A 25,857-nucleotide genomic window follows, 5' to 3' on the forward strand; every position below is an offset into this window, starting at 1 on the left:
TTGGATAAACGACATTAGATGGTTTATGGGTAAGGACCTGGTTTAATGTTTAATGTATTTTATAATATTAATTAATTGGTTTGGTAGATCAACTTAATCCTGGATTTCGCTTGATGTGACTTTATTTGTTAATATTTGCTTTTGTTTTGTGTTGACTTTTTACCAACACTTAATACTACACAACTAAAATCTAAATGTGTCAAGTGCATTTAGACATCGAAAAAATGTGCCCATAAGCACCTTGTATGAGCACAAATCATTATTCAGAAGTACATTCACCAATAATTTTAAAACAGATATCGACTTGTTCATTGCTTCTAAGAATTATTTTAATTTATCAAGCTACACGTAATTGTGCGTGTCTGTGTAAATCGAACCCTGCATTATTGCATGATATAAAATCAGGAGTAGAGATTGTTATGTAGTTGGAAGAAAAATTAAGTTCAGTAAACATATAATATTGGAACCATAGATAAATGTGAAAAGTATGAAAATCGATTGTAATTATTGTTATGAAGGAACATTGATGCAGTTGGTAAACGCATGATAAAATATCTGGTCGGTAAACAGTATCAAATAAAAATAATCATTAACAGAATAAATTCTCAAGCTGTTCATCGAATCATCAAAAAGAATACAATATTATCATGACAATATTAGAAAATGAACTTCATGTTCCTCTAAAGGTGCCAGGTGTTAGGTTTTTAAGAATTTACTTCCGTGAACACTAGTTTTACCTGCTCAAGAAAACAGTCTTTCTAGGTCCTGATTGTGGCGACCGCCACGACCCTTTAGGCCACCACGAATTCACCAAGAACAAGTACAAAGGTTAGCAACGCCGGTGGATTGATACCATGCAGTTGCAGACTATAAAAGACCATCACGATGACGTCTCGTTTTTCTCTCTTTTCTTTTCTCCACCTCCTTGTAACAGTACCACTTGCACAGCGCTACCGTACTTCCTTTATCTAACATAATATCCTGTCAATACTCCCGTCGACGACATTTATCAATTAATAACGATTTAATATCAATAGTATCAATTTAATAACGAAATAAACAAGTATTGGATCCAACGAGTGTTTTTAGTTCTCGTGCAAATTCCTTTCAAAAATAGTAGTGAGTGTTCGGACAAGCAATCGCGTCGGCAGCCATTCATTCCGACCGACCGACCTGATGAACATTCCTACATTTGGTGACCCTGACGTGATCAAAGTGTCTAATAGGTAAATCAGTTCAACATAAGCCACTCAACAGGTGCTTGACACGTGCATGGAAGGATAGCACAAGGAACGGAACCCATCAACATCATATGGTCGACGACATCCCACGAGACTAGCCTGATGGACGAAAATTACAGAAGCCCATCATGTATACCATCAACACATATACCCTCGCATCACGAAACGGGACACGTAATACACTTATAGGTACCCTCAAACAAAGCTAACCGCCCCAAGACGAACGATGTCCTGCTACAACTTCGATGGCAGCTGCTCCCGTAAAACTCCTCGCTCAGGTTGGGATCCCCATCTCATCAGCAGTCTCTGGGCGTTTGTTTGCGTGATTGCGGGTGCACTCCGGAACCTGCACCACATAGAGGTACGTTCCACGGCAGCTCCACTAGGAGGGGAGTTATGTGGCGACCGCCACGACCCGTTAGGCCACCACGAATTCACCAACAAGTACAAAGGTTGACAACGCCGGTGTTTTTAGTTCTCGTGCAAATTCCTTTCAAAAATAGTAGTGAGTGTTCGGACAAGCAATCGCGTTGACAGCCATTCATTCCGACCGACCGATCCGACGAACATACCTACACTGATGAACACAAACTTGTTATATATTGTATGAACACATTTTTATATTTGGATACGTTTCAAGGATTTCAAGCTTTTTGATTCTAAAGCTTAACTCTAAGCCTATTTTTAATATATGTGGTTGATCACAGACCCTGTTCGAAAAAAGGCAATAAAACTAACGTTTTGTTTACTAGTACTACTACTTCTGTTCCTTCCAGGCATAATTTTATGTTTTTTTTTTGGTAATTTACTTAAAAGACACGATTAAGTGACAGTTTAAAAAACTTTTCAAATCTTCTTTATAAGCTCTGTTTTAGATGTGACACAATAAAAGTAAAATATCTCAAATTGTAATCCTGCAGCCGATATAATATGGTTTTTACAAGTATTAAAATAGGTAGTAGAGCATTCCATTTTTAGCTGACCTCAAGACAGTCTTCTGATTTCAGCCGATTTGGGCTCAATGATATATGTATCAGGCCTATAAATTAATTTTAAAGGATTTACAATTGATGTTAGAACTGAGTATTAAATCGCATTGGGTACGTTAATTAACTTCATGTTAAATTCTCACTTAACAAGCTTTACATTTCAGTGTGTGTCATTTCGTCGAAGTGTGAACAAACAATTTTTAGAGCGTTCAAATATCGCATTTGCGGGAAGTTGTATATTTTTACTTCTATTTGACGAAAAAGGCTGCTGAAGGTCATCGCATACTGTGTGAAGCATGTGGCAATCATGCTTTAATATATGAATACTGATTTCGACGTTTTAAAAGTAAAGTGTTTCACATCGAAGACAAAGAGCGTTTTGTACAACCAGAAAAAATGTGAAGACGAGGATTCTAAGGCATTACTCGATGAAGCCACCTATGGGGAACGCTATCAACTGCAATTGTTGCGTTTGGGGCGAGCACTGCGCGCAAAGACACAACACTGATATTCTTCAGCATGACAACCCACGATCACGTGTTGCAAAACCGGCGGAAACATATTTGGAAAAATTAAAATGGAAAGTGCTCCCATCCGCCATATTATCCAGACTTTGCACCTTCTGATTACTAATTATTCCGACATTATAAGTTATGACCTGCCTAAGCAGAGCTTCACTTCGTATGAAGATAGGAAAAAAGGGTCGATTCGTGGATAGCCCCAAAAGGTACATCGATCTTTCGAGATGGAATTCGTAAACTTCCCGAAATATATGAAACAGTAACGTCTATCGATGGACATTACTTTGAATAAAATATATTGTATCGATTTTTTACAATAAGGCTTCAATTCTAAGTTAACAATTCAGGTGTATATTGAGAAAAACCGAATGTCTCGCCACATTGAGCTTCCACAATAAGGGTTCAAATTAAAAAAAGACCCTTTAAAACTAATTTATAGACCTAACATTTATGTTCGTGTACTTTGGAGCTATAAGTACAAAATACCTCAGTATCAGGTAATTGAAATTATATTTTTAAGAATCACAAATTACATTTTTAAGGAGTATTTGAATTACAAATATCAAATATATACCCCTGGTAAGATTTTTGGGTCATAATAATTTTGTCCGCCTTCCTATCTGAATTGTATGATTAATAATTGGTTAACAATTCAGATGTACTCTGAGGAAAAAATATCCCATCATATTAATCTTATCGTTGTTAATTTTGATGTTAATCGATAAACGGTTCAAAGCGTCGCTCTGGAAAAACGAACTGGCACGGCACTGGAATGCAGCGCGCCATAAAAGATGCACCGATGCTCCAATAACGAGTGCGTTTACCCCGCGTCCTAGGACGTTCGCGCTGACCCAATTTCGCCGATTCCGAACCGTGACCGGAAAAAAACCGCATCGAAAAGGCGGCACGGAGCGATTTGCCGAATCCGCGCTCGGTTCATAGATGAACACCGGGACGTTCCCGTCCAAGGACTTGTTTACTCGTTGCCCAAAGGTGAATAACAGAAAACTAGAACGACATTTTCAGGGCCTCGCGACTTTTAACGTTATCGATACGGATCGACCTGTCGCGCTATCGACATTTAATCCGTTGATGTTTTGAATTCGATCGTGTGCTTTTTAATGTACGACTATAAATATCATTATTCATAATTATATTGGCATTGTTACATATTGGGCGTTTTTGAACTTTAATGAAAAAACATTTGAAAACGGTATATGAAATCTAATTAAAAAATATTTAATCAGTAATATATAATATTGAGTGTGTGAAGAAGTAATCCATGTTTTTAACCTTGAAATATGTTACTTAAAATTTATTTTTACTTTAAAATATTTTTATTGGGAAAAATTGGTACAATATATATTATTTAAAATATTTTATATCATGTTCTACAACTTTTTTTGCTCTTTCTGCCCATCCAGGCCAATTCTGCTGCATCGATTTGAACAAGTTGTAATCAATAAGTTCTTCAATTTATTCAATTGAAGACAATCGACATTTGAAAACCTTGCTCTTGATCCCACTATATGTATGACAAGACTTTATGGTGTCTATGGAGATGGACCTACGGACCTTATGGACTAACCCACGACGTTGCGCTTGTGATTGTCGCTTATGTAAATTCATTATTTACCGCCAGTCACAATATGCCATAGAAAACACTCCTTTCAAAATCATCGTCTTCCAACATTTCTGGGATGCCCTAGACTGCTCGCTGTCATTTACATCAAAATCGCCATTTTTAAACTATTGAAATCAGAACCAATAATGGGGATGGGATGGGACTTAAAATCGAACAACAAAACTAAAAAATGTAATTTTAGCGTCTGAATAACTCAATAATATTAAATAGAAAACTGTATGTTAAGAAATGTAACTCGTCGAATAGACATTTACAATAATACTTCTTATTTTCACCAATATGTTAGATATAGCTGATGAAAATATATGCAAAAACCTAATAAAATACTTATATACGGTTCTTCAAAATAATTATCATTCAAGTATTGAAAAGATCAACTTGGTATTGATATGAACTATATATTGGTGATATGAAAATAACATTTTTTAACAATAATAATGCTTATTCTTAGAATTAATGAAAGAACTAAACTCGGTTATACTTCTTGCACAGGATTTTATTTTGAGCTTTTATTAGCAAATTAAGAAAAATATAAAAGTAAATACAAGAAAGTTGGGAAGAATATCTGATGTTTATTTCCGCCACATTGTTTTCATTTTTTAGAGTTCCCCAGGTTAGTGCCTTAGGACCACTTCTGTATCTGCTCTACACTCCTGGGATATCAGCAACAACAAAATAAACAGTACTTGGGATATTTTCCGGCGACACGATTGTTTTGATAGATATAAAATATATCTCTACCTAGGGTCGTGAAAATGATGAAAAACTAATTATATCACTTTACGAATGTCTGATTCCACAAGCAGAATCAGTATATTTATACATTTCATTCATCTTGATGGTAGGTTATATAGGAAACATAATGTTAGCAGAGCAGATAAGATTCAAAATTAAGTAACTGTACTGGTTAGTCGGAAGATACTCTCAAATTGACCTAAAATCAAAAAGATTGGACCTATGGAATAGCACTAAAACATCAAACTAACTATTAATTCAACGCTGACATACGAAGTTTTATGGTTGAAGATGAAATACGATTATTAAATCACAACAACGTGAAAGCAATGCAGCTATTGAACAATATGTAGGAAATCAGAAGATTGAAGTTAATCAAATCACATGAACTCGTATAGTATATAAATGTTACTCTTAATACATGTTGATGTATTTATCCCGTACTCGTCTTGCTAGTGCATTGATGCAAGTACAATAGAATAGTAGTAATAAATTCATTTGTAAAATAGCATTGGACTAATATAAGATGTAATTAATAAAAACAATTTACAATTTTCCAATATTTCTTTATTAGATGTTTGTTCGTTGTAACAAATGCGTGAACTGAAGATATTGAAGACAGTTCAAGGTTTATTCAAAAGTTTTACATCGTAGTTTAATGTAATGCATGAAATTCAAAAGTTTAGCCGTGGTATACGACCTGCTTGGTAACCACAGTGGTCAAGGCGACAGGACGGTCTTTCCACCGCTGCGATAGTGGCGGGTAAATTTATGCTTTAATTGTGATTGTCCATAGGAAACAATGCAAAAACAAAAGAAGCAGTAGTAGTTGACAGTAATGAACTGTTTGTTATTTATTTTATATTAACCTATATCTCTTACTACTATATTTAATAAAATTGTACTTTTATTAATTGCAACTCACGCAAAGATTTTAATTTTTATTCAAAATTAATTAATATTTTATGGATGTCATACTAATAATAATTTTATCAACATATAACAAATAAATATTTCTCTGTATCTCTGAACTAAAATAAGGATTTTACTTTGACTTATTTGTCTAATTATTACATTTTGTTAATGAATAATGTTAAAATTAGTCAATTATTGTTATTAATAAAGTGGTATCTTGAAAATATTTATATAATAAATACCAAATTGCATAAATTGTGAATAATAATAAACAAATATATTTCATTTTAATATATATTATAAACTTGTTTGTTTATAATAATGTGAATTACATTACACGTTAGATAAAAATTAGACCACATTAGATTAAAAAAAACTATGCTGGTTAGTTGGAAGATACTCCTAGCTTAACTAAGAGATTGGTTTATCAGTCATTTATGAAGTCTATTAGGACTTATGGTGTGCAAATATGGGGTTGCATTAAAATATCATATCGATTAGTAATACAAAGCTACCAAGTTATCGCTACGTAACCAATTAACTGCACGATGAACTCAAAATCAAATGGATTTACCAACTAATCTAAGATTTCGTCTCAAAACATGAAATAAAGCTACTAGACAACACGTAGCAAATCAGAAGACTGAAGCAACACGAACTTGTACAATGTATAATTGTTACTTTTAACTTTACTTTAGGTAGTCTAATTTCCTGTTTATTTTGCTTGTGTATCGACGTAAATATAACAGAATAATAGTACCGAATTAATTTATAAAAAATTTAAAAAATATATTTTATAATAATTTTTATTTTTATTTTAATTCTTGTTTCGCCCAATTATTTTTAATTTAATGTTATTTAATTAGTTAATTATAGCGTGTCTTGTATTAATCCTAACAATAATCAAAATAAAGTAAATTTATAACCAATTTAAATCATTGTTTCCCCATGATCTTTGAGACACCGTCAGAAGCCACGACTTGCTTCCGTTGTTTATGTTTAATAAAACGCTAGAGGTAACCTACTTACACTTCGCGTTGTGTGGAGTTGAATATTTTTAAAAATTCGCTCAAAACTAGAACAGCCATCGACCCTTAGCGACGCGGGATTTAAGAAAAGTGGAACAATCGATCGTCCGAACGCCTGGTATCGATAATTCTGCCCCTCTCTACCGTAAGGCCAATTAAGCTGTCGGGTAGCGGTGCGAGGGGGCGGAGGGAGCCCGGCGTTCGGGCCGTGGTGGGGGCAGGGCGGCGACGTACAGCTAAAGTGCAACGGTATCTAGGTCGACTAGATGCGTCATCGTGTTCAGTTTCCAGATCAGTTTAGATCTACGGATATTTTTATGTGTATGCGGTTTATTATTAGAAAAATTCAGAGTCAATAGGGAAATGTCGCGAGAACGAGAACGTTATGAAAATAATCGTCTTCAAGGAAGTTTATTTTGCCATGGTTTGGCGCCATGTTTGAACAAGAACGCGTGAGATTCATGGATAATGTGTGCTTATATCACATGATTTGTGATCGGTTATTTTTCTCATTACATGTACAACTAGTAGGAAAATAAAACAATTTCAGCAAATTATTATTAATGAAAGTTATTAAAGAAATTAATTTCAAATAACTATATATGAATTTTAAATAATATTGAAGGAACTAACAGAAAACGGCGTAGAATTAATAACATTTATATTTAATGAAATGTTTCGAATGCTTCGCTAGCAAGTGGCTTGAAATGTAATCTCAAAAGAATTTTTTTTGAGAAATCTTATACCAAGAGGCCTAATACAATAATTTAAAATAGAAATATTATTTCCAAATCAATCAATGTTACCTAATAAGCATGGAACTATAGAACACATTCATAGAGTGCTAAACCAAATAAATACAGAATTAAGCAATAAGTTAAAAGATATTGCTCAGCTGCATTCTTGGATATATATTTATATTGGCTTTTGATAAAGTATGGCGCACAGGGCTGTAGGTTAAACTAAAAAAGCTTGTCTCTCATCCACACTTAGAGGTACTGAAATCTTATCTTACAGATATAGTTTACTATAAAAACAAGGATGATGAACACACTACTATGTACAACTATATACAATATTTTCGGGAGTTCCACAAGTCATTGTACTGAGTCCATTATTGTACTGCTGATCTATCGCCCACAAAAATCACTTCTATAGTAACGTATGCAGACGATACGGGCATCTTAGCATCTCACGAGGGTGTAATGATAGCATAAAGGAGACTTCAAACATACCTTCATAAAATATGTCCAAAAACTTGACGTATTGAATGAAACCAGTTAAACAAAATATACCCATGTCACTTTTATTTTACGTAGAAGAACATGTCCACCAGTGAATATTAATATAATAATCAAATCAGAACATAAATAAGTTAGTCTGCTTCTAAACCGACGCCTTACTGGGAAAAAACAAATACTTTTTAAACTAAAACAATTTGCACTTTACACACCAACAGGTCAATATGGATAGGTTTTTTTAGTTAGCCGTAACCCTCAAAAGATGTGTGTATAAAGTTGACAGCTGTCGGATCATTAGTTTGTGAATTATAGCATTTTGAGTGAAGCAACTTTTGTTATTGTGAAAAAAATTGATAAAAAGGAAATTCGCGTGTTGATAAAATATTGCTTCTTGAAGGGAAACGTACAGTTGCAGCAAAAACTTAGCTTGATGCCGTGTTTCCGAACATTGCCCCAGGAAAATCAACCATCAATGATTGGTATGTTAAGTTTAGATGTGGTGAAATGAGCACCAAAGACGATGAATGCAGTGGACGCCTAAAAGAGGTTGTTACCAACGAAAACATTAACAAATCCACAAAATAATTTTGAATGATCGTAAATTGAAATTGAATGAAATAGCAGACACTATAAAGATATTAACTGAATGTGTACATCATATCATTTACGAATATTTGGGTATGAGAAAGCTCTGTGCAAAGTGGGTGCCGTGAGAACTCACTTTTGACCAGAAACAATGACGAGTTGATGATTCGGAGCAGTCTTTGAAGATGATCAAGCGTAATAAACCCGAGTTTTTGAGTCGATATGTAACAATGGATGAAACATGGCTCCATCATTTCACTCTGAAGTCCAATCGACAGTCATCCGAGTGGACTGCACATGATGAACCCGCTCCAAACCGTGGGAAAACGCGGCAAGTTTATGGCGTCTGCATTTTGGGATGGGCATGGAATAATTTTCATTGACTACCTTGAAAAAGGAATGACCATTAACAGCGACTATTACATAGCGTTATTGGACTGTTTGAAGGACGAAATCGCCGAAGAACGGCCGCATTTGAAGAAATTTAACTTTAATTTTTCTGCTTCACTAAGACAATACATCGTGTCACAAGTCAGTGAAAACGATGGCAAAAATCCATGAATTAGGCTTCGAATTGCTTCCTCATCCACCGTATTTCTACTAACATTTATACTAACTTTTAATATCATTATTTACTACTTAAAAGTCGAACTTATACAGTTGTATATGGGAATTTTAAATCACAAAAAGAAATATCATTTGCAACTGTTTCATAAAAACATTACCATTTCACAACCGGCCGATTAGTCTGACTTAGTATCTGATTATTCTCTAATTTATTTGAGGATATATTTTTGAGTCGATTGAGTAGAGAACGAGATATTTCAGGAGCTGAACGAAACTTAACGTAACCAAGGGAAATATGTTGAAAGGGACAAAAAAAATAAGAAAAAATAAATAAACCGTTTGTTTAATTTCAAAATAGGTATACGAATGTTATCTTTTTCAATAAGGCAGTTTGAATTAGTTTCTTTTTCAGGTAAAGTTTATTATAAATGTTTCTTATCTCATTTATCTTTTATAAACTCATGTCACTTAAACATTTTTTTATTACTGTTGTTTTTGAGAAATATTTTTGACAAATATTAACGTACTAGCTGAGAAATTCTTAGAAATATTTACTTGAAAATCACACTTGTGACTAGTTGTTTTTATGTATATGTCTCTAAAAGTGTGAAAACAGCAATACACCACAACAGTGAATACACCACATGACCGTCGATAGACATATACATCCTAATTTATGATTTTTGGGACGGATTAGTTTAACCATATGTCATACTTAACCATAGAAAATACTTAGAGTATAGCCATATAAATAATAATAATATAAAATAAATATAAAATAATCTTTAATAATTAAATTACAATTAAAACTTTATGAAACACAGAAATATTATGAAGATGAGAAATTAGGGACATCAAGATTCATGATAATCTCAAAACAAGTTTACTATATCGTTGAATGGTATAAGTTAAGACAGCCGAATTCTATTGAATAGTAGTTCGAATAAATGTTTTAGTAAGACTAGTTTTACTGTTTAGCTGTTTAGATCGAAAGGGACTAAGCAAAACCTAGAAAGATCAATCAATTCGATCAAAAGTTGCTGAAAAATCAATGTACACCAGTTTTAAGGTTTGAAGCCTGTTAATCCATGTTGCCAAACAAAACTTTGCAAAGATTTAAATATTTTCTTTGCAGATTTTATATTAAAAATGTTTTTCGATGATATTTCCACTATTTTTATACTTTTGGCTTCTCAAATCGATTTATAATTAAAGTAAAAAATTTAGAAATTCGACTTTATTATGTACAATAATACTAATTTGAGAACATTTGAAAAAATAAGAAAAGCTGCTAGATAGCTGTTTATAGTAAATGAAAACTGAGAGTTACATCTAATCGTTATTAATAATGATACAAATTCGAAATATTTTTTACGCAGATATAATTTTTAACAGGTAATTATAATTTCAAAACCACTTTGTTTATTTTCACTGATTTATGTGTTAAATTATTATTCTTATTATGATCTTATAAAAAAAATCGTATCATATAGGTTCTTTCATATACAATTTTGTAGTAATTAACCCATTACATGTTTTTATAAATAATTGTGCGTATTTAAATATATAAACATTAAATAATATGACTTACCTCTTGACTAAAATCTGGCTCAATCAATGTGGTGGAGGCTGTAGCGGCCTGATGCATCTGCTGCTCGTTGGCAGTCTTTTGGATTGCTTGGTAAGCTGAAGTGGTGAGAACGAGCAGTTCATGCCATTTGTGGGTCAGTAATCGCGTGTGAACTTCCACAGGAAGTTCTAAATAAAATGGTAACCTGCAAACGAGGAAACATCATCAAAAATCCGCTCAAAAAACTCGAGAATAGAGCGCCACCTACCGTTTTGTCCATTGAACTAATTTATAAACTATAGAGTCGCCGATATTGCAGAGCTTTTCACTTAGGTCTGTATTATGGTCGAGCAACTCGTCCAGATTCCTCAACGTGGCAATGTCCTGGAATTCATCACAGTCTATCAGGGTCTTAATCATGGACAGTACGTAGTCCGCTGAAAAGGTTCTATCCCTGGAACTGGACACGGCGCTGTCCAGTCGATGACGCAGTCTAATCACCTCGCTGGGGTTAGTCAAGGCCGTTTTTAATATAGTTCCGTTGACTAAAATACATTATAAGTTAATACTATTGAATAATAGTGAAGTTCAATGAAGATATTTTTTAAACATATATTATTTCATTCATAATTCTAATTATGGTCAGATAAGAGTCAAAGCTAAACAAGATATTTTATTAATTATGCTTTTGATTGATTAATATTTCACGATTATTTAAACGTTATATATACCTACTTTTTACTTAATAGGTTAATATTTGTAAATATTACTGTTAATAAAAAACTAGTTCTCTCGTCATCGTTGAAGAACTTATTCGATAGCTCTCGAAGCAAACTACCTTTGGAGCCCTTCGTTTGTTAATCACTTTCATAGCTGACGATTTCAGCAAGACTTTCTTGCGAATTAATGAAACAATTTTACTTTACACTACTTACAATTAAGTGAACAAAGACGATGTTTATTTTGGGTGTATATATCTAGACTTCTCGACCCTGGATTACGAATTATCGTGAATTGTAGTGAACTGTGAATTTAGTCAAATGAATTAAAACCTTTTCTTGTTAAGCCAAATTGACCAGCTAGAACCAATTAGTCTTTTGTTAAGTTCGCTTCAGGTTCAGATGTTTGGGTCTGCGAGTGACAGAGATCCTGGATTACGATTGGGATTGTCGTACTTTAATTATCTACCGCGAGTGGTGAATGGGTAGTGTTTTTATCAGTTGGTTTTCATGTTGTAAGGTTCCAAGGCAGAACCTCACACTGAGCATGTTCGCGAATCTTTTCACTAACGAAAAGCCTGATTCGTGATGGGTATTTCTCACAAACCGAGTAACGCGCGGACTTTTTTTGATAGCGGAACTTCGATCTGGGGGATAGGAAGTTTACTTTTTCTGCAGTGTTATAGGATGCTGTACATGCCATTGCCTTTGCAAATCGCGTGCTAGATGTGGGCTTACAATTGTAATCTGCGTTCGAAATGTAGACCGAAATTTTTCCTTCGAACTTTTTCGATTTGGAGGCGATATACCTGGAACTCCTTTCGACAATGGAGCAGAATAGCCGGAGTTTTGCTTGGGTTACTGTGCAGTCGCCATAATTTATATCACGCTATCGCTTGGATAAGTTGTGCCTGAAGATTTTTTCTAATGACATCGAGACTATATCCGGCATAAATTGCTGTGTTTGATGACTTGGGGAGATGAATTAGAAGCCCTCGGTTTGCCCTATTTAAGGTGGCACGTATGTCACGCCTATTCTGAAAGCATAACGTATCTATCAATCACGTTTTCTTCTAACCAATGGCCAATTATAAAAAATTTTCCACATTCTAAATAAGCCAGAGGCCAGATAACGGTAACAAAACATGATCAAACACTGACCGACAATCTGCCAGAGAGATCCAAAATACAGTCATAAAGCTATAAAAATGCAGATATTATAAAAAACAGTATTTCGGGAAATTATTAGATTAGAATTTTAACTATTAACATTTTACAAACATAATTAAGCATTTGTGTGGAGGAACTCTTATGTGTTGGTCTGCTAAAAGTTTTGAAGGAATGACAGAAATACAATTCAATTAGCCAAATATGGAACACAAGTGCCGATCCGAATTATATTTTTTAACAAGACAATGTTGTTTGTTCATACTACGAAACTTCATTTTAAAGTGACTAGCGCGCTCTGAATATTAATGAAAATTATTATGGAAAACTAGCTCAATGGTAAACATATTAACAATGTTGAACAACTAAAAAGCTATCTAAGATGAGTAAACGCTGTCGAAGATACTGATTGAAGTTGTGAAAGATAGAGGAGGATAATTCATTTCTGCAATAAACATGTTATTATTTATATTATCTAACTGTGCTACAGTTTTCTCGCGTTTTTCGATCGACAAACTGTTCCAGCGCCCTATTGTATACTTATAGGTTCCGCGTAAAGAACCTATAAATAAACAGTAGCTGTCTCTTTGTAATGTTTACATGAACCGTAGAATCTAAAAGCTAAACATTTATATTTATTAAGAATTGAAATGAAATATTTTTAGTGTGCTTATAGTTTTGCCGCGGAGTGTATAACAGACAAGACATTCAAGACAGTTGAGACTGTTACTGTAGTAATTTGGTTTATTAAAATTATGAAATTACTTATTTGGTTTTCAAGTTTATTCCTATTAAGGATCTGACGAGTAAAAGTTATTGTGCAAATTGTATAAATTAGAAACTGATGAATAAAATCGTACAGAATAACTTTTATTACAAGTTTAAAAAGTTTTATTTGAAATTAAGAAACAGAAATTATTTTCCTGTTAATCCTCTTAATGATCATTCTAATTTTAAATTACGAACATAAAAAATGTTATAATGATACTATTATTATTATGCAAAACTAATTTCCTTTCGTATTTTTAATGTGTCGGAAGAGGCGACGAAAACAAAAACTGACCTAGGTTTGAGGGTAGAGCTGACGGCTGCTGCTGGGGCTGCTGTTGTTGCTCGGCCTTGAATTGCTGCAAACTTTTCTCCTGGTTCTTTGCTGCCGTCTTGCAGGATGGTTTTTTGTGCTTTTTGTACTTTACTTTGTACAAATTATAGACAGCACCACTGTTCCTGCCTCCAGGCATACGATCTTCACGTACAGCTGGAATTGACACGATCGTATTTGTATAGTTAATATTAACAGTGTATGGATAACTAACTATGTATATAAGTAGAGTTATATTATTTTAATATTTTATTAATATCGCTATTTGGATTTTAGATGATAGTTTAAGATTTAGAAATACGTTTATCATCATTTAACTATGTTCATAATTTGCCCTTCATTTTACCGGAAACTATCGATAAATCAGTCAGATGAATGTAACATAACGTCAGTTAGAGAAAAATAAATAAAGTGCAAATTCGACAGATGTTTAAAAGAAATATACTTTTGCTAATTGTACGAATTTCTGTTGATATTACCAAATTGGCTACATACAATTTAAAAGCAATCGTTAACTACTCATAGTACTGTGATCACAAAATAATAAGATCTAAAAATCGTGATTCTGTCTATTATTATATCAACCGCCTTAGAACAATTATCAATAATAGAATATTTTGTATGTTGTGTGTTTCTCAAGAGGGTGAACTGTGCCCAATAACTGTTTTTCCATCAGTATAATATAAAGGGGATTTCTTTTACATTATTGATTATACGCATAGAATATTTAATAAAATATTCATATTACAATTCAGTTGTTTTTTTTTATTTTTTAGACAAATAGTACTGATTGATTAAAATAAGAATACGAAAATGAAAATTTTCATAAAAATGTTGTTCCACATTCCAGCGGAAACTTTTAAGTGAATATGCGTGATGTGTTTACATAGTACAGTTATGTAGAATTATTATTAGAATATAATAATCGTTATAATTTTTAGTAAAAAAAACTTTTGTATAATATATTTTAAATATTAAGCTTTATATTATTATTATTTAGATTATCAGATCTCTTTTTTTCGGTGGTAAAATTGCTTGCATTGAATTGTTTCATTGAACGTTATGTACCAGATCTAACAGTTAACAATATTGTTGTTTATTTATATATCTTAATAAAAACTAAATTCTACATAATAATTGCAGCTATATTTATGAATATACTGATTTGTTTGAAAATATTGTATAGTTTTTATTAGTCAGAGATTGGAACATTTTATGAAGTATTTAGTTTTAATGAAAACATATATATGTTATCATACCAAAATATATTCTGTGTAACATTCATTAAATGAAAATATTTTGGTATGTTGTCCCACTAGAATGAAATGTAAAACTTACCTTGTAAAACCATTCCTTGTTCGATGCACTTTTTAAACCTACAATATTGGCACCGATTCCTCTGGGTCTTGGTGATTTCGCAATTGCCATCGGCCACACACGTGTACACTCTCCGATTTTGCACCGTCCGTTTAAAGAACCCTTTACAACCCTCACACGTTATAATACCGTAATGTAAACCGGTCGCTTTGTCCTCGCAAATCATACAGATCATCGGCTGTTCCTCATCCTCTCCTTGTTCTTGCATCTCGCTGCTACCGCTTGACTCGCTTAGACCGACCAGCCGCAGGTCCGATCCACTTGGAAACAGATTCTGGGGTGGCATCCCCGTGGGCGAGGTGAGATTGAGCGCCTGTGTCTGTTGATTGATGGGGATCTGACGTAGATCTCCGGCCCAAAGGCGCTCCATATTCAGTGGCGCGCTGGTGAATCCTCCTATGGTTTGGGTGGGGGATTGAGGCGACAACATCGATCTGCTCACTGGTAGCCGAATGCGGTCCTGGCCGAGATTGAGAAGCATTTGGGCTGCGCTTTCTTCAGGATTCGAGGTGGTACTTCCACCTGAAGACCAACCGGATGTTGTGGGAAACAAGGGTGGGTCCCCACCCGTCGGAGACGTTGGAGTTGTTGGGCATAACGCTGGCTGGCTCCACACCATTGTTCGTACTCCTCCCGCTTCTCCCATGATCACAGTAGGGGTTTGCCGAACGGGCATTGAGGAACTCGTTCGGGGCATCGGACTCCCTGGCGATCGCAGCTCGCCGGTGGGCGACGTAGCCCCGAAACTCCCCCCGATCAGTTCTGGCTTAACTCCATTGATTCGTTGGTTCTTGAACCACATCTGGCTCTGAACCATAGTGGCCTGAGGTTGGCTGATGATCACGCCTCTGGGTCGGGCTTGAAGCAGAGACGATGGCGACGATGAGGTTGCCTCCTGCGACGATACGGCCGTGGCAGGAGTCAGGTTCCTCGGTGGACTCGGCGTGGTGGGCTGCAGTAGAAGAGGCGCGTGCTTGATCACAGGACTGGTGTTGGCGGGTCTTCCCGGTGAACTATGCGGTCTAGGGGGCTGCGACGGGCTGAAGGGTGGAGTCGGTCGCAGAGCTGGTGGACTCTGGCTGCGCAGACTACGGATGACGCTGGCTGTAGTGCTGGTACCGCCTCCGTCGAACACTCCGGAGTCTTCCAGGCGGCTGGACACCTTGTCCAGTGTGGGTTCGGGCTTGATGAGCTGGTGGGGTGCCGGCGTCGAGTCTGGGCTGGGTGGGTTCAGCACCACGTCGGACATTTTCGGCGATGGGGGAATGATGAGATCAGGAGATGACGTGCTAGTATCGGCGACCGACTCGCCTAGAAGCGGACAGAGACATTGCCTAAAAGCAAATTTTGCTGATGGCTGCCTAGTCTAAGTGTATCTTATTTTTTAAACAAGTTAAAACTATGGCGTGAATGCACTGAACCAAGCTAATAGGTAATAGTACTGTTGTGAGTTAATTACATTTGTCTATATTTAGGAAAATTCTTTAATTTTAAGTGTACGAAAATTATAATGCTTTTGTGTAGTTTAGGCGTCTAATTTATTAGATCATTTAACTGTTTTGGACAAGATTATGACTTGAGATAATATAAAATATCGCATTGTATCCAATGTCTGGTGAAGTTAGGCCAAGCAGATGAGAAAGGTACCGAGCAAACAGAAAGCACGTGACTAGAAAAAATTATGTCTCATCGGCTCGTTGTCGTGTGTTCCGCGGCGATAGGAGTTCAGGTACTGGGGCCAGACGAAGCGTGTCAGAAGTTAGAGCTGGTAAAGGACTCATGATGGTTATAAACATAAACTTGAAGAAGGCCCGAGATCGTGGAATTTTTGAGTATTTCTACAGTCAGTAACGCACGTGTTCCGTCGGCGTGAGAAGTTCCTAGCTTTTCTTCCTCCCAAAATTCTGAACAAATTGGGATGCAGAAAACAGTTCCTTGAACCAATCTTGTCAGCCAGTACTAAGAACCCGAGGGAGGAGCTTCAACGGTAAAATACGGTGTACCATAAAACCGAATTAAAAGAATGAAAGAGTTGCAGAACGAATTCCAAACGCAGTCAAGTGTTAAGAGTACAGAATTAATACAATAAAAGTCAGGACAGAATTACATAATAAGTCAGAGCATGCAAGTGTTGACAGTGAGAAGAGAAACGTCAAATTAAGAAGCCAGAAAAGATAACACGAATGGATGTTAAGAATGTCGTGTGTATAATCATCAGTTAGGTGCGATGACGGAATCAGTATTATTCAAAACCAGACACATGATTTAGTAAGTCATTTCCATTCAATTCATACATTTTTTCACCATTACGTATCAATTTTGCATGTCTCATTTTATATATTTTTTATTATTATTAATTTAACTCGTTTTTGTGCATTAATTAACAGAAATAAGAGAGAATATACATTGTATTTTATTTGCTGCAACATTTTTTTCTCTCCTTAACAAGTCCACAAATACTTTTAATTATACGTGTAAGAACAAATAAAATTCTGCCGAACACAAAACCAAACATTGAGCTCTATAGCAGCCAAATGAAAATTATTCTAGTCATTACGAGACAATGATAAAGAACGACGAAAAAATTAACAACATTTAAGAGGAACGCCTTGACTACATACTCATAAATAAACACGAAATTGAGGTCTGTTCAGCTATATTTCGAGAGGCCGGCAATTTATAAATGGCACCGTTTAAAATAGTTTCTTTCCTTATAGTCCTCTTGAAGCTGGCTTCGTACAACTAACTTTTTACAAGCGAAAACTAAGTTGAAACTTAATTAAAACACAGGAAATGATTTCAAAACTCGCTCGAAATAACTTTTTGGGATTTTAACGGAGTCTCGCCGAACAAGATACATCAAAACTCGATAAACATCGATTCTTAAGTCTTCGCTGTGATTTATTGACTTACAAGATTCCAAATTTAAACTGATGTTAATAATATAGTTTTTTTATCTTTTTCTCTTTATATTAGATGCCTGCATATACTTCGATCAGCGATATATATTGGTGAAAATACTACGTACTATGTAAAGAGTTCACATCAAGGTACGCAAAACTGTCAAATTTGATGATTTTAACAGTTATCTACATAAAATAACAGTTTTCAATCAAAATCTGCTGCCGAAGCTCATCAATTTTTTTTAAATATATGATGATGCTTCTCCGTCATATCCCTGTTGTGATCAATGATTTAAAAACGGTAATTTTGATGTCAATGACAACGAACAGCCTAGAGGACCAACAAATTACGAAACAATGATTTACAAGATTTATTGGGTGAAAAATCAGCTCAATTTTATTTTGAAGAACTTTCCGATAGCTTAGCAGTTGATGAATTGATTATTTTTAGATCTTCCCAGGCGATGGGGAAGATTCAAAAGATGGAAAAATGGCCACTACGCGAATTGACAAAATCCTATTTAGAACCGTTTCAACATTGCGGTTTCATTTCTTGTCAAGCAAAAAAAGAAGAGTTTCCTATAGATTAATGTGACTGACGATGAAAAGTACTACGACAATATCCAGTGAAAAAAGTTATAATTTAGTTCAGAAGAGACATCCACATCGCTCATTCATTAGTTATAAAGTCTTACTGTGGATAAGGTGTATTACAAGCTACTAAAACTGAATTAAACTATTACTGAAGATGTCTATTGACGCTAATTGAACAAATCCAATAGCTTTGTTCCAATAAAAATCAACAATAGCGACTAACACACTCTAAAGTCATCCTTTGAAGGAAACAGTATTATAGCTCAAATGAAAAGTTTTTCGGCGTACCTAGAGTACTTATTAGATATGGCACCTTATGATCACTTGTACAAATTGATGTAACATGGCTTGACTGCTGGTACACGGTTATGAAAGGGTGAAGAGTTTCTCGAGAAAAGGTCGATGATTGGATCTCTACTAAACCAACATCGGTCTTATGCCAATAAATGGCTTTTTTATTAATTACATCTTACAATATACGCTTAGTACAATCTTAATTTATAAAATTTACTTATTACGATTGTTCAGTAGTACTTCATCAATAGACAAACAGGACAACGAGTGTGGCATAAATACGTATAAATATAATTATTTATATATGTATTTTCCCCGGATAAATATGTATCTTAAAATGAAAAAATGAGCATAGTGCATGTAAGTGCCTAATACATTATAAAACATAATATTCTATGTAAAAAGGGCATAAACGATATCGTTAAAAGTGTTGCGCTTGAAATGCAACAAGTCTTTTGATGAAAAATTAAAATAAAAAAATTAAAACTACTGCTATTTCATATGATAAAACAAATAGTAATCAAATTTAGTGCTATATGGTAAATAAGTCGGGTAATATTGGACATTTCTAAGTATTTTTCATATGTTTTGTTATTTTATCGTGACTCTGATTATATAATTATTTCTGTTTTACAACAGTTAGTTCAACACCCGCGATTTAATTTATTTTCGATGCTAAAACAGTATATTCTGACTTTGATAATGATATAAAAAATTATATTGAAAATGAAATTTAAAAAAATATATAATGTTGTTGTCGACCAGTTTATTTCAAATAATTTTTCAGAGTCGTTGACGCAAACTTAATAAATAAACCTAAACATAACAGATATGATACTTAATAGATTGTTCAAGTTTTGTATTCGATAAGCTATTAGCTTTATCGTTTCATTTTCAACTGATTATCTGAACTTTTGGAAGCTGTATATTTCCAACACTATTATTATGAATCAAAACAAGAAGCTATGGTATAGTATGGTTGAAGCAAGTACTATAGTTTAAAAGCGAATAGTATCCAGAAATTGACCAAGAAGATATTAGAATAAGGTTTTTCGAACGAAATAGGTATTTTTTCTGTAGATTATCTCTTAACTGGTAAAAATACACTTAGATTGTTACAGTAATCCATTTGACAAATTGGATATAAAAATCATCTTTCATTACAATTGCATACTAAGAAATCATAGTTCAGCAAATAATCATGAAAATCAGTTAATAGAGAATCACTGAAATAAGTTCAAACAATTAAATGTATTTGTAATGTCTTTGAATGCTAATTAAGCCGATAAGATTAAGTTTTTGTTATCGAATGACAAAACTTATTGAACAATCTTTTATTCAATTTGCTTTTTCCATAATTTTAATTAGTAATAATCTCAAATTTGTCGACAGCTTGAAAAGTACTATTACCTATTATCATTAAGAAGTTGCTAGTGAATGTTTGTGGCCTATAAGCAAATGGGTGCCTGATGCAGTGATGAGTTTATTTTATTTAGTTCTGTAATTTCGGGTGATTACAAATAATATTGCTTTCCAGATTATATTTTTATTGCCATTTAAACTAATGGATAAAGCAGAAAACTTTTCATCATTATTTCACATTACCGGTTTAAAATTTGATGATTTAAAATATTTAAACAAATTGGTTTGAAATAATAAAATAGTTGAATAGAACAAAGAAAGGAATATATGCGAAATCTAGAGATTTTCAAATTATTTGATAATTTATCATATCAGCAGAAGCTTGATGTTTGAGTTAATGTTCGATGTTTCAGTGATCAATTAGTTCGATTGAACAGAAGAATAGCAGAAGTCACTGACTAAACTTGTCACCTATAGATTTGTAGGGTGGATTGGTTTGATATCGAAATAAATGACAAAAAGTTCTCACTTATCTTTTAATAAAAATACAAGAACGTTTATAGAACTAAAATATATAATATAGGTTTTTTTCCGTACCATATTTAAAACATATCTTATATTTATTTATTAATCTATCTATAGTTTATCTAATAAGAACTATACGTGGGCAGAAACAGTTTGAGCTTTAAAATGAAATGGATTTATGAAAAATTCGTTATATTTTACAATAACTTTGAGCAAAATAATGACATCAATCAAGAGATATAGTTCTGTATACTCTATCAATATCAAAGTACTCAATTCAGACATAGTTATTTTAAGAAATAAATAAGAGGCAGAATGTATATTACTAATTTGAATCTACGTTTGTGGAATATCTCACTAAATATTGGTTTAATTATGAATAAGCTTGATGTTTGAGATAGTTAATGAAGACTGGTTCTTCATCGGTCGGAAATAAAGTAAATTTCTATTTTTACATATATTAGTAACAGAAAGAAATGATATAGAAGGACTGATCAAATTTCTAGGTTTTATATTATATTATGAGGAATATTAGAACAATTAAAAGGTATTTTATTATAGTATTGACAAGAATGTGTAGTTTGTGTAAGTTGTAATACTGTACTAACCAACAACGTCACACTATTATTCTATTTATAAACAAATTTATTTGCATAATTATCTGAACAAAACCAAAGGACGGAAATTGTTTATTTTTTCGATAACGTTTATATAAGTGAAATAAGGAATCCACCAAAATAATTACAGAACTCTTATCATTTGAAGTGGATGAATGGATGCGTTTCGAACTACGAACACTTTCTATGTAATTTAATTTGAGATGATTATATTGTGCCTGAAGCAAGATCTATGCTCTAAATGGGAAGTATTGTTCTTGACATTGCTGTTGGCTTATTGATAACAAAGTTTATAAATAATATATAAACATAAATATTAGACATAGTTCTTATATAGTAATAAATGTTGATATATAAGATATGTTTTAGATATAATTAGTGGATAAAATGATTTCGTTATCCGTTAGTTTACACCTAACCAAGATATGCTTGAATGCAATGATGATATAGTATAGTTATTCGAAAGCAGCTTACCGTCACTGCTACACCGTGAGTCCACTTTTCTTCTTTTCAATTTCAGGTCTTGAAAAAGGCTCATCTTGTCGAGCTCACACGGAGTCCGCGTTAGAGTCATAATTCCTGGAAAGAGACAGAAATAAAGTTAACAATAAATAAAAACGAATAAAAATGAACAATACCAAAAAATTTACAAACATTCCTTATTCTGTTATTTAAAAGGCAAAGGTACTCTGCTGTGTGTTAACGGTAATACAGCCTCCAAATTGCAAAAACATGGATATGGGTGACATACGATTTCAACAAGATAGTGTCACAGGCCATATAGTAGCAGAAACAACTACGTTACTTTTCAGTTTTGGTGATCTAATTGTGACTGAATGGTGCAAATCAACTTCTTTTTATTTAGAGTTCTTGGGCCACTGTATTGCTGAAATATATCCAGATTTACATTTTTTTTTGTATCAATGTATAAATGTTTCGATTATGGAAAAAATAACTGAATAATAAAATTAAAAAAATGACTATTTAGAATAAAGTCTCCTTTGTCAACATACAATAAAGTACTTCCGTATAAACAAATTCTTAAGCCCATATGGCACCCAGATAGGGGGTTGTGTCAAGAGGAGCAAATTAGACAATAATCCAGTGACTTAAGAAGAAAATATTGAGAAGTATTGTTAATGCGAATTGAAAATGGGCACCATCAACCAGGTTATTAGAAATGTTGCATAGTGTCGTGAACAGAGTCAATCTTCATCAAGTCAGTCTTCACCACGTCAATGTTAAAACAATCCAACTTCTCGAAAACCTGGTTCTGACAAGACGACCCATAAGGGCCCATAAGGAATTTTTTGAAATAAGCGATTGAAAAAATGAAAAAGTCATGTTGTGAAAAGAGCGGTTTATAATGAATGTGAATCAAACAGTTGAGGATGCTTTTTGTATTATTCGAAATCAGTAGCAAACTGCTGTATACTTGAAGTTGTATTCAAAATTTTGTAGAAAGTAAGCAATTATTTTTTGTGTGAATAATCTATATTACATACAGGTTAATTTTATTTTAAACAGTGTAGAAGTAAGTCTAAGGTGCGGTATGACTTTTGATATATCATATTTAATTTTAAGTGTAATGAAAAATATCAGGGTAAACAACAATAATAATAAATAATAAATAATTCGCTTCGAAACAGCCTTAATCACGAAATTTATTTACAGTTGCGTACTAATTAACATGCGTATAATAGAAAAAAACGTGGTTGAACTTAGACCTGACATGATGGACACACAGTTGAACAGTTGGAAACAAGCACTAAATTCAAGTACCTTTGACAACATAAAACTAGAAGACAAAAAGTGTTTATTCTAATAAAGAGGTTTAAATCATATATTAACTAATAGTATTGTATTTAAAAAAATATTTTTTCTTCGTAATTTAAATTATTTTATATCTATTATTAATTTTATCTTTTGAGATTTTTGATTCATTTATATATATGGAAAACATTATATTCTGGAAAATATAAAGAGTTTGACTGCATTCCGTTTTATTTATTGATGGAAAAAAGCAGTTTCCATTTTTTGTGTTTCAATTTAAAGACCTTTGGATATCATTATATCAAAAAAAAACATTACTCAGCGCCATTATGTATCATCATTTGAATTAGTAATGATCAAAAAGGCAATGCTTAGTGAATACGACCGAAGGGGTAGAATCAATTTAACAGTTTTCAAGTAGAATTTCAGGGTTTTATCCTGCCTCTATTTGTATGATTAGCGATGTACACATTAATTGTGCACGTTAGTTGCTAGCAATCACCCGTAATACTCTAGTTTCACTTGAGTAGTTGAGAGTATTCATTAACGGTCTTCTTACTACTAATATTCTAACTGCTGCAATAGTATCGGGTTCGAATCCTATAGGGTATTGAGATACTTTATATTTTTGATCACGGTTACGCCAGTAAATAGGCTGGGTAATACCGGATGTTTTCTGGGATGATTTCTAAAGTTGGTCACTCGCCAGTCGGTAGACTTAACACTGAGGACCGTGGTTCGAAGCCCACCTTAAGCAGCCCAGATACACCCTCATTAATAAAAGAGAAATTAAGTATGATAAAACATTATTGCAGTTACTTTTTACACAAAGTGAAGTTATTTATTTATTTTAAAAATTATTTATACTTGGGTTTTAAGCTTGCTAATACATCGTTATTGCTTATAAATTCGGTACCATTAAACTTACAGGTAGTTGTGTGTTAGATGTGATGGTGCTACTTTGTCTTGTTGTAAAATTGTCAAGCTTGTATTTTAGTTACTTAGTATGAGAATATATAATATAGTTAATTAAAGGCTTAAATATAAATGAAATAACAATAAACATATCTCATCGTCAACAGGTACTAGCTATTTTGCACGGTCATTCACTATTACTAATGTGGCTTGTATATTTTTGAATAAATCTTGGAATCAAGGAGATAGTTAGAATTAGTTTTAATTCAATGTACGAGTATTAAGGGGTAGGAATCATATTATAATTATGACTTGCTTCACTCAGTACTACTTACATTAATTAATAATTAGAAATTAATTATATTATACATAACTCATCACTTAAAGAATAATTTGTATTAATCGAAACAATAAAATTTGTTATGTTCAAAGAGAATCATACATAGCAATATTTTCTATATTAAAATGAAATAACTAAAAAGTTAAAACTTAGTCTTGTGTGTAAATTATAACAATTACTATGTATACAAATATATATGATATGATATAATTCAAGATATATTTATGATTATAATAAATCTCTATTATAATAATACATAATATAATTAATAAATCATATATAAAAGAATGGTGGAACAATTAAACATCAAAGATCAATCAGTATATTATTTAATTTCGGTGAAGTACCCATCAAACATTGTTAACAAAAATAGCTATCGTGAATTGAATATATTTATGGTTGATAATGACGACGACTGGTTTCAGTAAGCAGTATTTTTAAAAGATTTGTGACAAACAAGTTATTATCTATTATTCAGAAATTACTATGTTTTTTTAACAGTTACGATATTTTCGTTTTGGTTTATGTCGATAAGAACATCAAATACCCCTATAGTCATCAAAGACAGCTGTTTACTCATATGTGTTATGTCATAATGTTATAAAGGTGTTCGAAGGCACTATCTCTCTCTAAGAATTTTTAAATAAATTTTAACGATTTGTATGATTTTTCTTCCTACAAGTTACTTTAAGCAACGTATTGAATAAACCATTTAAAATGTTGAACTAATATCTGGTATATTTTTTTTAAATAATCAGATATTTATATCATATTATAATAAAGTATTAATTTTATACTCTTTAATTATTTTAATATATTGTTTATTTACTATTAAGACCGTAGGATATAACTTTGTATTTTGTTTAAATTAATTATTACTACGTAGTCACATTTAGTAATATTAATCAATTATTATTACAATGAGCACATAATACAAAGACCACATAATATAAACATGATTTTACTTCATCATTCATTTTTAAAAACAAAGAAACCTATTTTTGAAATAAATTTTAATTTATTGTACTAAGGGGTTATGTCAGATTCCTTAAATGTTCTAACGAGATATAAATTATGTAATTTATTATTCAGAGAATATGTAATCTTCCTAAAGTTAACTATAACTTTAGAT

General features: G+C 33.0%; 1 protein-coding gene across 2 annotated transcripts in view; it reads right to left on the reverse strand.

Moving 5' to 3' along the window:
- Positions 1-25,857, reverse strand: part of Hr4 (nuclear hormone receptor 4) — a 55,119-nt gene that overhangs the window by 23,492 nt on the left and 5,770 nt on the right. For both annotated transcript variants that reach the window (XM_076394643.1, XM_076394644.1), the window contains exons 2-6: positions 22,172-22,276; positions 15,364-16,713; positions 13,987-14,181; positions 11,306-11,582; positions 11,059-11,242 (exon numbers count right to left, since the gene is read on the reverse strand). In XM_076394643.1, the coding sequence (XP_076250758.1) occupies positions 11,059-11,242; positions 11,306-11,582; positions 13,987-14,181; positions 15,364-16,713; positions 22,172-22,276 (2,111 nt within the window). The remainder of the gene's footprint in view (positions 1-11,058; positions 11,243-11,305; positions 11,583-13,986; positions 14,182-15,363; positions 16,714-22,171; positions 22,277-25,857) is intronic.

Source organism: Rhynchophorus ferrugineus, unplaced genomic scaffold (genome assembly GCF_030347505.1).
Source record: "Rhynchophorus ferrugineus isolate W39M unplaced genomic scaffold, kcgeb_rfMv2 rfM2, whole genome shotgun sequence".
Taxonomy (NCBI): domain Eukaryota; kingdom Metazoa; phylum Arthropoda; class Insecta; order Coleoptera; family Curculionidae; genus Rhynchophorus; species Rhynchophorus ferrugineus.